Source organism: Ranitomeya imitator, chromosome 3 (assembly GCF_032444005.1).
Source record: "Ranitomeya imitator isolate aRanImi1 chromosome 3, aRanImi1.pri, whole genome shotgun sequence".
Lineage (NCBI taxonomy): Eukaryota > Metazoa > Chordata > Amphibia > Anura > Dendrobatidae > Ranitomeya > Ranitomeya imitator.
The window spans coordinates 976,541-989,548 of NC_091284.1; the positions used below are offsets into that span (position 1 = coordinate 976,541).

Sequence of the window (13,008 nt, forward strand, 5' to 3'; positions counted from 1 at the left end):
GATGGCGGCGCCCAGGGAGAAGACGGACGGATGGACACCGGGAGGCCCGGTGAGTATAACCAGCCTCTGAGTCTTCTTCTTTCTCGTTCTCCTCGGTCTCCCCCTCTTGCCATCACCTTTGCTGCTCCTTCCAGCCTCGCAAACTTCTCCAATGTGGCCGCTATCTCAAGCCTCCGTGCATATGAGGCATTTGCCGCATCTGCTTTCTCTGCTGCCCTCCACGCTCTTGGCGCCATCTTCAGCCCGCCTCACAACTCCCATCCTCGCATCCTGTTGCTGTCTCCTCAACATGACCTCGGGTCCCCACAGCACCGCGTGTCAGGGTCTGCCTCCGCTTCCCACCGCCCCTGCACAGCTAGTTACCGGCACTTTGGAGGGACTTTGAAGAGGATAAACGAAGTAATGCAGTGGAGGGGTCGCAGGACCGTCCGCTTCCATCGAGTGCTAGGCCACGCCCCTGATTAAATACTTTTATTCATAAAAACAAAAAAGTGAAATTTTATGGTTTTCTAGTGATGGTTTGTTTCGGGTTCTCCCCAATTTGGAAAGGTAGAAGAGAGAACAAGAGGATCTGCCATCATGGACACAATTATCAACAGGGATGAAAAGGCTGAGGAATTAAAGTTGGCCAGGAATTTAGCGATCATGCCATCCTCAAACTTTGTATTACAAGAGGAAGAAGACAAGCGAGGACTTAAGATTTTAAAGGTTGAACTTCGGAAAGGCAGATTTTAATGGACTCAGAAAGGAAAGGCCCAATGGCGGATGTTCTAAAGGGCAGAAATGTCCAAGAAGATTGGGAGATTTTACTAAATGAAATTCTCACCGCACAATCGGTAACAATCCCGAAAAGAAGGAAGAATTGGAAGCATCAAAGAGACCAGGATGGATGAACACATAATTTAATCACTCGTTAAAGAGGAAAAACGAAATGTATATTAAATGGAAAGGGGGTATGTCTAAAGAAGAATATAATACTGTCTGCAGGTAATGCAGGGCAAGAATCAGAAGAGCTAAAGCCAGTAATGAAGTGAGGCTTGTAAGGGAGACCAAAAGCAGCAAAAAGGATGTTGGGGCATGTCAACAGAAAAGCCAAAGATGCTATTATTACAGGATGAAAAGGGTTAAGTGGTCAAAAATGATGTTCAGAAGCAAAACTTTTACATTCCTATTTTGCATCTGTGTTGTCTAAGAAAGCAATTGTAACATGAACGGATCTTCACGGTACCATCAAAGGAATAAAAGAATCCACTCTATCCATAAACAGAGAGATGGTGAGGGAACACTTGGCTAATTTACAGGAATTTACATCTCCTGGTTCAGATGAATTACATCCTATGGTACTGAAAGCGTTAGCAGAGGCAGAACCACTTTGAAAAATCCTGGGTCTGTTCTGTGTGTTATAATCTGCTGGTTGGTGAATTATTACCACACTGTTTTACCCTCAGCCTGTGTTGTCTGACAGTATTGTGCCCATGGGAAAGGAGAGTGGGCATCGCGTGGGATGAGCCCTGGTCCACACGGTCTTTCTCAAGACAGCCGAGCCAGCGATGACAGCACCCAATAACCCTCGTGTCTGCACAGTGCCGGGACATACAGTATAGTTGTGCTCAAAAGTTTACATACCCCATTTCCATACCATTTGTATGCAAGTCCTCATGTACAGCACCATGGAATCAATGGTTCTATATAAATAAATAATAACACCACCCCGGCAGAATTTGTGCTTTCTTGGCCTTTTGATCAGGGTCATTTGGATGTTTTGGGTTGTCATTATGATTTTAAAAGAGAAAACACAGTAGTTGAACAATAAATTGCTTCACCCAACCACTAACCATGAGCGGAGAAAAAGTTTTGGTGTTATCATTCATATTCTCTGAAAAAAGGCCAAGAAAGCAAAAATTCTGAAGGGGTATGTAAACTTTTGCGCACAAATGTATTACAGGTGTTACACACTGTTTTCTCCCCTGTGGATGAGGCAGTTTCACTTGAATACACAGGAGACGACCACGTGTTTAACACTGAAAATGTGCCAACCCAATGGAGGCCAATATATCCGAAATATGCGAAACTCTGCAAACGGCAGATTGGAAAGCTACAAGTGACATTCAGCAATGAGCGTCAGAGAATATCATTATCAGATTCTGTTGGCGGATAGACGATCAGAATGGGGAGAAGGGTTAACTGCCACCGGAGTGGCCGGAATTATTAACCAAAGGGTTGAAAAGCAGATTACCGTGTTTGTCGTACTATGAGACGCACTTTTTACCTAAAAAAGTTGGGGAGAAAACACTTACAATTAGCGAGGTGGCAGCAGGAGTTGGGCGATTCTTCCTGTCGTCAGACGGTACAGGGCGATGGCCTCACTCCTATCCCAGTGCGGCAGGTTCGTCTCGAGATCTCAACCTGCACATGCCTCCGGCAGCCATTTTCCCGAAGACCACAGCATCAAGGCAATAGAAGTGCGGGGGGCACCAGGCTTTCACAAAATGTCGCCGGAGCCTCCGCACCACCGAGCAGCAACAGCCTTGGGATGGGATTTCCCGGAGACCACTGCATCGCAGCAATGGATGTGTGGGGGCTCCGGGCTTTCACAAAATGTCGGCAGAGCCCCCACACCACCGAACCTGCAGCACCAGTCTTGGTCATATCATCGCCGGACCACCAAAAACCCCGTGACTCCGCTCCACCAGCGCAGCGGATCCCCCCAGGGTAAGCGGAATTCAGGACTGTAAGACGGACCCCCATTTGACGCATTTTTCTTTCTTCATTTTCCTTCTGAAAATTTGGGGTGCCTCTTATGGTCCGGTGCATCTTAATAGTCAAAAAAATACGGTAACCACTTAGTTACCCCAAAGGAAACCACAAAACATGAGAGCCATCTTAGAGGACTTGTATCACCAGCAGAAAAATCTCAAGATCGCACAAAAGAAAAATCAGAAGAGATCAGCACAGCTACAAATTGCGACTACTTACCGGTCTGTAAAATAAGAGCAAAGTCTATTTTTGGCCCACAGTCAGGGCCGGAGTGGCCAGCTGGCAAATTCCAGAAGGGCCTGTCTGGTCGTGGGCCGCCTTGTCTGCTACATTGCTAACAGAATCGGTGTTCTCAGATCCCCATACTGTTAAGAGGAGTGACGGAGCACAAAGTCGCTGACTCAGTCACTTACCCCAGCAGCCACGGGGATCATTAGAAATATTGGCCTTGTACAGTGATGAGCGAGTGTACTCGGTGCTCGGGTGATCTCCGAGTATTTGTAACTGCTCGGAGATTTAGTTTTCGTTGCCTCAGCTGCATGATTTACGGCTGCTGGACAGCCTGAGTACATGTGGGGGTTGCCTGGTTACTAGTCACACATTTACTAGTCACAAATACTCGGAGACCACCCGAGCAACGAGTATATTCGCTCATCACTGGTCTTGTAGAAAATCTTCCTTTCCTCCATTCAGGTAATATTAGTAATATATCCCATCTGGTTCATGGGGACGGGGACAACATAGGACTGTGCGATTACAAATGCCAGGACTGAGTTTCAGCCCCAGTCCGCACCTGCCCAGTGTTCTGGTATGGCCGCAGTCAGACGACCGTATAACATGGACGATGATCGGAGCGCAGTGCTCGGACTAGCCGGGACTCTACTGATGGCACGTACTGTATATCTAGGCAGCGGTCACTGCAGGCAATCGGCGTCCGTGTTATATAGCAGTCTGACTGTGCCCTTAGGACGGCAATGGGAAAATAACGATTTCAAGTGTTTCAATTGCAATGGAAAAGGGCGAATTTCAAAAAAACAGGGAGCAGGGACACCGGGGAGCAGGCGCACCGGGAAGGAGGCCAACCACAGGATTGACTAGATGATACAGATCTCTGGATGTGTAACACAAAATACTAAATGCCTTCCAGGGAACCAGTCCTACCCTGATGCTGCAGGCACCAACGTACCTTCTCTTGGTGACACAGGAGCATCTGCTTCTCTGGTTAACAACCACCTCCTCCCAAAAACAGCAGAAACATTGTAACTGTAGGGTAACAGGCTAAGCGATGGTTCCTTCAGATGCTGCAGTGGTGACTATAGGTCCCATTACCTCCTTGTAGGACAGGACCTGAACCATCGATTGTACTCCTGATGGTGCAGACTTACAGGTACCCAGGGTAGATACGGAGGATGGTAACTTTGGTGTATGAGCCCAGATAACAAAACTATAACAAAAACGTCAATCTTAAAGTAGAATCCATGTTGAAAACAGTCCCTGAAAACCTGTGGACTGCAATCTACTGAGGTTGGGCAAATTAATTAATTCAATCAGTGCAAACTGAAGGAAATCCACACGGTGTCCTCCCTGGTAATCCTCAGGATCCCTCAAGGTCGACATTGTTCCCTCCATTGAGTCACTGCTCAAACAAGGGGTGTTCCGAAAAATCATTAGTCCCTTAACAGCCCCATTTACCCATTAGGAAATCAGGAGGTAAGGGAGGCGTGGAGGACGGTACAGGAGCGAAGGACTGTTCATGAGGTTGTAGCCCCCCTACCCCGGAGGTCCTCATCCAGCCACAGTGTTGCTGCAGACCCCAGCAGACATTTTTCAGTACCCGACTTGGGCTTCACCTTTTTCTTCATCCTATCCATAGCAGCTTTTAGCTCTCATTTACAGGCGACAGCAATAGACTTGGACTCGAATGCCACGAGGGTCTCTCGACTCTCCCACTATCTTCAGTCAAGCACTCAGGGACAATTTGGCCGATCTACAGCTCCCATCTGGGTCCACATAGGTCCAGTATGTGGAGAACGTGTTGCTGTGCTCCGCTTCCAAAAATGTGACTCTGAAAGCTACAGAAGCCCTTTCTGGCCGAGAATGCACAAAAGGCAGCAAAAGCCAAAACACAACTGTCAGACTGAGGTACCGTACATCAGACATTGCCCAACACTCGGACAGACCTCTTTAGAAGGACAGGGCGACTGCCATACAACGCCTTAGCACACCTCTAGCAGACAAGGCCGTTTTTGCAGATGGTGGGGTACTATACACAGTGGTTCCCTTTCTTCTCTGTATGCACTCACCCTTTGGAGCTACTGAAGGGACCACGACTGCCTTCGTAGAAGCATGCCCCTTTGACAGCCCCTTGGTGTACTGAACCAAGGTCTTCCTTTCCATCTTTTTTTGCCATGAAGTGCAGGATAATTCATAAGCTGCGTTGGCGCAGAAACATAATGACGCAAGCCCCCCAATTGATTTCTACGGCTCTGGCCCCCTTTGCATGTGGGATGCATGCTGGTCTTAAGTCCGTAGCAGCAGAAGCATATGCCGTGGAGAAGTCCGCAGATCGGGTTCTCATGCATGCTGACTCTCTGGGATCCCCATCCGTCTATGCTCATCTGCCAGAGGACCAGAGGTGACCAGGTGGCTGGATGAGAGCGCCAGAGGCAACCAGGCGGCTGGAGCAGAGCGCCAGAGGCGACCAGGCGGCTGGAGCAGAGCGCCAGAGGCTACCAGGCGGCTGGAGCAGAGCGCCAGAGGCAACCAGGCGGCTGGAGCAGAGCGCCAGAGGCAACCAGGCGGCTGGAGCAGAGCGCCAGAGGCGACCAGGCGGCTGGAGCAGAGCGCCAGAGGCGACCAGGCGGCTGGATCCCAGTGCCAGAGGCGACCAGGCAGCTGGAGCAGAGCGCCAGAGGCGACCAGGCGGCTGGAGCAGAGCGCCAGAGGCGACCAGGCGGCTGGAGCAGAGCGCCAGAGGCTACCAGGCGGCTGGAGCAGAGCGCCAGAGGCGACCAGGCGGCTGGAGCAGAGCGCCAGAGGCTACCAGGCGGCTGGAGCAGAGCGCCAGAGGCGACCAGGCGGCTGGAGCAGAGCGCCAGAGGCAACCAGGCGGCTGGAGCAGAGCGCCAGAGGCAACCAGGCGGCTGGAGCAGAGCGCCAGAGGCAACCAGGCGGCTGGAGCAGAGCGCCAGAGGCAACCAGGCGGCTGGAGCAGAGCGCCAGAGGCGACCAGGCGGCTGGATCCCAGTGCCAGAGGCGACCAGGCAGCTGGAGCAGAGCGCCAGAGGCGACCAGGCGGCTGGAGCAGAGCGCCAGAGGCGACCAGGCGGCTGGAGCAGAGCGCCAGAGGCTACCAGGCGGCTGGAGCAGAGCGCCAGAGGCAACCAGGCGGCTGGAGCAGAGCGCCAGAGGCAACCAGGCGGCTGGAGCAGAGCGCCAGAGGCGACCAGGCGGCTGGAGCAGAGCGCCAGAGGCGACCAGGCGGCTGGATCCCAGTGCCAGAGGCGACCAGGCAGCTGGAGCAGAGCGCCAGAGGCGACCAGGCGGCTGGAGCAGAGCGCCAGAGGCGACCAGGCGGCTGGAGCAGAGCGCCAGAGGCTACCAGGCGGCTGGAGCAGAGCGCCAGAGGCAACCAGGCGGCTGGAGCAGAGCGCCAGAGGCAACCAGGCGGCTGGAGCAGAGCGCCAGAGGCAACCAGGCGGCTGGAGCAGAGCGCCAGAGGCAACCAGGCGGCTGGAGCAGAGCGCCAGAGGCAACCAGGCGGCTGGAGCAGAGCGCCAGAGGCGACCAGGCGGCTGGAGCAGAGCGCCAGAGGCGACCAGGCGGCTGGATTAGAGCGCCAGAGGCGACCAGGCGGCTGGAGCAGAGCGCCAGAGGCAACCAGGCGGCTGGAGCAGAGCGCCAGAGGCAACCAGGCGGCTGGAGCAGAGCGCCAGAGGCAACCAGGCGGCTGGAGCAGAGCGCCAGAGGCAACCAGGCGGCTGGAGCAGAGCGCCAGAGGCGACCAGGCGGCTGGAGCAGAGCGCCAGAGGCAACCAGGCGGCTGGAGCAGAGCGCCAGAGGCAACCAGGCGGCTGGATCCCAGTGCCAGAGGCGACCAGGCAGCTGGAGCAGAGCGCCAGAGGCGACCAGGCGGCTGGAGCAGAGCGCCAGAGGCGACCAGGCGGCTGGAGCAGAGCGCCAGAGGCGACCAGGCGGCTGGAGCAGAGCGCCAGAGGCGACCAGGCGGCTGGAGCAGAGCGCCAGAGGCGACCAGGCGGCTGGAGCAGAGCGCCAGAGGCGACCAGGCGGCTGGAGCAGAGCGCCAGAGGCGACCAGGCGGCTGGAGCAGAGCGCCAGAGGCGACCAGGCGGCTGGAGCAGAGCGCCAGAGGCAACCAGGCGGCTGGAGCAGAGCGCCAGAGGCAACCAGGCGGCTGGATCCCAGTGCCAGAGGCGACCAGGCAGCTGGAGCAGAGCGCCAGAGGCGACCAGGCGGCTGGAGCAGAGCGCCAGAGGCGACCAGGCGGCTGGAGCAGAGCGCCAGAGGCGACCAGGCGGCTGGAGCAGAGCGCCAGAGGCGACCAGGCGGCTGGAGCAGAGCGCCAGAGGCGACCAGGCGGCTGGAGCAGAGCGCCAGAGGCGACCAGGCGGCTGGAGCAGAGCGCCAGAGGCGACCAGGCGGCTGGAGCAGAGCGCCAGAGGCGACCAGGCGGCTGGAGCAGAGCGCCAGAGGCAACCAGGCGGCTGGATCCCAGTGCCAGAGGCGACCAGGCGGCTGGAGCAGAGCGCCAGAGGTGACCAGGCGGCTGGAGCCCAGCGCCAGAGGAGACCAGTAGGCTGGTGCAAAGCGCCAGAGGCAACCAGGTGGCTGGAGCCCAGCGCCAGAGGCAACCAGGCGGCTGGAGGAGAGCGCCAGAGGCAACCAGGCAGCTGGAGCCCAGCACCAGAGGCGACCAGGCAGCTGGAGCAGAGCGCCAGAGGTGACCAGGTGGCAGGAGCAGAGCGCCAGAGGCGACCAGGTGGCAGAAGCAGAGCGCCAGAGGCGACCAGGTGGCAGGAGCAGAGCGCCATAGGCGACCAGGTGGCTGGAGCAGAGCGCCAAAGACGGATGGAGCTTCTGTACTCCAACCTGTAACATGGACATGGAACAGAGGTTTCAGACTTGCGTTCGGCATGGCTGCGGATGAAAGCCTTCTTCCTCCGTTAAGACCTGCCCACTGCCGCGCCTCTTCCTTCAGCTCCGCCTACGTCGGCATGCATCCTGGGTACCCTATCTTTAACATTGAGTACGCAGACCATGCGGATATATGTGGATGCCTCCGCATGCATCGTTATGACGCTGCGCTGACCTGCGTCAAACGCAACATGTTGCATTTTGCTTCACATCAACAGCCATGGTGACCTCATGCAGACACCATCCAGGGGTGATGGGCCGCCTAGTGTAACCCAACATGAAAGCTAGGACCACTACCCTGCTGGGCACATGACTCTCATAAGACACCTACCCTCTGCGGTTGAAGACTTCCACTGCAGATCTCGTAACGCTCTCTTCACAGGGATGATTTCCCAGCCCATAGAATCGGCAAGATCAACCACATTGAACTCCACGGAGCTTACATGTGTGAGATCAACTCCAGATAGACGCTCACGAGCAAGAGCGACAGCCACAGGAGGACAACTGTGAGGGCGGAAGGAAAAGGCAGATCAGCTAACACTGCACCAAAAGGAGCCCCCCAGCTGCTCATACATAAAAATAGCAGACCTCATTACCTGTGGGCCAAGCCTCGGAGCTGCTGGGGGCCACTGTAACATGTAACCCGGCACATGGACAGAGTGGGATGCAGGAGCTCCAGCCAGGGCCAGTCATGAAGCTCCAAGTAACACAGAAGAGTCTCAATACCTAAAAGGGAAAAAAAAAGGTATCACAGACTCACATACGGAGAAAAAGAAAACAATCTAACAAAGGTGGAACACTGACTAGATACAAAGACGAGCAGACACCAGAGGCCACAGGCGACACCAGGGGAGGAACAGACCCAAGAGGAGCCGACACCAGAGAAGGGGAACACACCAGAGGTCACAGAGACACCAGAGGAGGAGCAGACACCAGAGGAGCAGACACCAGAGAAGGGGAACACACCAGAGGTGATAGAAGACACCAGGGAAGGAGCCAGAGGCACCAGAGGAGAAGCAGACACCAGAGGTCATAGAAGACACCAGAGGAGAAGCAGACAGCAGACGTCACAGGAGACACCAGGGGAGGAGCAGACCCCAGAGGTCATAGAAGACACCAGAGGAGGAGCAGACCCCAGAGGTCATAGAAGACACAAGGGGAGGAGCAGACCCCAGAGGTCATAGAAGACACCAGGGGAGGAGCAGACACCAGAGAAGGGGAACACACCAGAGGTCACAGAGACACCAGAGGAGGAGCAGACACCAGAGAAGGGGAACACACCAGAGGTGATAGAAGACACCAGGGAAGGAGCCAGAGGCACCAGAGGAGAAGCAGACACCAGAGGTCATAGAAGACACCAGAGGAGAAGCAGACAGCAGACGTCACAGGAGACACCAGGGGAGGAGCAGACCCCAGAGGTCATAGAAGACACCAGAGGAGGAGCAGACCCCAGAGGTCATAGAAGACACCAGGGGAGGAGCAGACCCCAGAGGTCATAGAAGACACCAGGGAAGGAGCAGACAGCAGACGTCACAGGAGACACCAGGAGCAGACACCAGAGGAGCCGACACCAGAGAAGGGGAACACACCAGAGGTCACAGAGACACAAGAGGAGGAGCAGACACCAGAGGAGCAGACACCAGAGAAGGGGAACACACCAGAGGTCACAGTGACATCAGAGGAGCAGACACCAGAGGAGCCGACACCAGAGAAGGGGAACACACCAGAGGTCATAGAAGACACCAGGGGAGGAGCAGACAGCAGAGGCCACAGGAGACACCAGGGGAGGAGCAGACATCAGATGTCACAGGAGACACCAGGGGAGGAGCAGACCCCAGAGGTCATAGAAGACACCAGAGGAGGAGCAGACCCCAGAGGTCATAGAAGACACCAGGGGAGGAGCAGACCCCAGAGGAGCCGACACCAGAGAAGGGGAACACACCAGAGGTCATAGAAGACACCAGAGGAGAAGCAGACACCAGAGGCCACAGGAGACACCAGGGGAGGAGCAGACATCAGATGTCACAGGAGACACCAGGGGAGGAGCAGACACCAGAGGAGCAGACACCAGAGAAGGGGAACACACCAGAGGTCATAGAAGACACCAGGGGAGGAGCAGACCCCAGAGGTCATAGAAGACACCAGGGGAGGAGCAGACCCCAGAGGTCATAGAAGACACCAGGGGAGGAGCAGACCCCAGAGGTCATAGAAGACACCAGGGGAGGAGCAGACCCCAGAGGTCATAGAAGACACCAGGGGAGGAGCAGACCCCAGAGGTCATAGAAGACACCAGAGGAGAAGCAGACACCAGAGGCCACAGGAGACACCAGGGGAGGAGCAGACACCAGAGGTCACAGAGACACCAGGGGAGGAGCAGACCCCAGAGGTCACAGAGACACCAGGGGAGGAGCAGACCCCAGAGGAGGAACAGACCCCAGAGGAGCCGACACCAGAGAAGGGGAACACACCAGAGGTCATAGAAGACACCAGAGGAGAAGCAGACAGCAGAGGTCACAGGAGACAACAGAGGAGAAGCAGACAGCAGAGGTCACAGGAGACACCAGGGGAGGAGCAGACATCAGATGTCACAGGAGACACCAGGGGAGGAGCAGACCCCAGAGGTCATAGGAGACACCAGGGGAGGAGCAGACCCCAGAGGTCATAGAAGACACCAGGGGAGGAGCAGACCCCAGAGGTCATAGAAGACACCAGGGGAGGAGCAGACCCCAGAGGTCATAGAAGACACCAGGGGAGGAGCAGACCCCAGAGGAGGAACAGACCCCAGAGGAGCCGACACCAGAGAAGGGGAACACACCAGAGGTCACAGAGACACCAGAGGAGGAGCAGACACCAGAGGTCATAAAAGACACCAGAGGAGAAGCAGACCCCAGAGGAGGAGCAGACCCCAGAGGTCATAGAAGACACCAGAGGAGAAGCAGACATCAGAGGCCACAGGAGACACCAGGGGAGGAGCAGACCCCAGAGGAGGAACAGACCCCAGAGGTCATAGAAGACACCAGAGGAGGAGCAGACACCAGAGGCCACAGGAAACACCAGGGGAGAAGCAGACACCAGAGGCCACAGGAGACACCAGGGGAGGAGCAGACCCCAGAGGAGGAACAGACCACAGAGGAGGAACAGACACAAGAGAAGGGAAACACACCAGAGGTCATAAGACACCAGAGGAGAAGCAGACACCAGAGGTCATAAAAGACACCAGAGGAGAAGCAGACCCCAGAGGAGGAGCAGACACCAGAGGTCATAGAAGACACCAGAGGAGGAGCAGACACCAGAGGTCACAGGAGACACCAGGGGAGGAGCAGACAGCAGAGGAGGAACAGACCCCAGAGGAGGAACAGACACCAGAGAAGGGAAACACACCAGAGGCCACAAGAGACACCAGGGGAGGAGCAGACCCCAGAAGAGGTGAAAACGTCAGAGGAGGAACAGCAGCAGACGCTAGAGGTCAAAGAAGTCGCCGGAGGTCAAAGGAGACACCAGAAGGAGCAGACCCCAGAGAAGGGGAAGACACCAGAGGTCACAGGAGACACCAGAGGTCACAGGAGACACCAGAGGTGACAGGAGAGGGAGCAGACACCAGAGGTCACAGGAGACAGACAGAGGGAGCAGACACCAGAGGTCACAGGAGACACCAGAGGTCACAGGAGAGGGAGCAGACACCAGAGGTCACAGGAGACAGACAGAGGGAGCAGACACCAGAGGTCACAGGAGACACCAGAGGTCACAGGAGACACCAGAGGTCACAGGAGACACCAGAGGTCACAGGAGACACCAGAGAGGGAGCAGACACCAGAGGTCACAGGAGACACCAGAGAGGGAGCAGACAGCAGAGGTCACAGGAGACACCAGAGGTCACAGGAAACGCCAGAGAGGGAGCAGACAGCAGAGGTGACAGGAGACACCAGAGGTCACAGGAAACACCAGAGGTCACAGGAGACGCCAGAGAGGGATCAGACCGCAGAGGTCACAGGAAACACCAGAGGTTACAGGAGACACCAGAGGTCACAGGAGACGCCAGAGAGGGAGCAGACACCAGAGGTCACAGGAGACACCAGAGGTCACAGGAGACACCAGAGGTCACAGGAGACACCAGAGAGGGAGAAGACAGCAGAGGTCACAGGAGACACCAGAGGTCACAGGAGACACCAGAGGTCACAGGAGACACCAGAGAGGGAGCAGACACCAGAGGTCACAGGAGACACCAGAGGTCACAGGAGACACCAGAGGTCACAGGAGACGCCAGAGAGGGAGCAGACACCAGAGGTCACAGGAGACACCAGAGGTCACAGGAGACACCAGAGAGGGAGAAGACAGCAGAGGTCACAGGAGACACCAGAGGTCACAGGAGACATCAGAGGTCACAGGAGACACCAGAGGTCACAGGAGACACCAGAGGTCACAGGAGACACCAGAGAGGGAGCAGACACCAGAGGTCACAGGAGACACCAGAGGTCACAGGAGACACCAGAGGTCACAGGAGACACTAGAGAGGGAGCAGACAGCAGAGGTCACAGGAGACACCAGAGGTCACAGGAGACACCAGAGAGGGAGCAGACACCAGAGGTCACAGGAGACACCAGAGGTCACAGGAGACACCAGAGAGGGAGCAGACACCAGAGGTCACAGGAGACACCAGAGGTCACAGGAGACACCAGAGAGGGAGCAGACACCAGAGGTCACAGGAGACACCAGGGGAGGAGCAGACACCAGAGGAGGAACAGACCCCAGAGGAGCCGACACCAGAGAAGGGGAACACACCAGAGGTCACAGAGACACCAGAGGAGGAGCAGACACCAGAGGTCATAGAAGACAACAGAGGAGAAGCAGACCCCAGAGGAGGAGCAGACCCCAGAGGACGAGCAGACCCCAGAGGAGGAGCAGACCCCAGAGGAGGAGCAGACCCCAGAGGTCATAGAAGACACCAGAGGAGGAGCAGACCCCAGAGGAGGAGCAGACCCCAGAGGTCATAGAAGACACCAGAGGAGAAGCAGACCCCAGAGGAGGAGCAGACACCAGAGGAGGAGCAGACCCCAGAGGTCATAGAAGACACCAGAGGAGAAGCAGACCCCAGAGGAG

General features: G+C 56.1%; 1 protein-coding gene across 2 annotated transcripts in view; it reads right to left on the reverse strand.

Annotated features, from left to right (window-relative positions):
* RECQL4 (RecQ like helicase 4) overlaps positions 1 to 13,008 on the reverse strand; it is a 266,482-nt gene that overhangs the window by 114,193 nt on the left and 139,281 nt on the right. For both annotated transcript variants that reach the window (XM_069760352.1, XM_069760351.1), the window contains 2 exons: positions 8,508 to 8,637; positions 8,243 to 8,415 (listed from right to left, as the gene is read on the reverse strand). In XM_069760352.1, the coding sequence (XP_069616453.1) occupies positions 8,243 to 8,415; positions 8,508 to 8,637 (303 nt within the window). The remainder of the gene's footprint in view (positions 1 to 8,242; positions 8,416 to 8,507; positions 8,638 to 13,008) is intronic.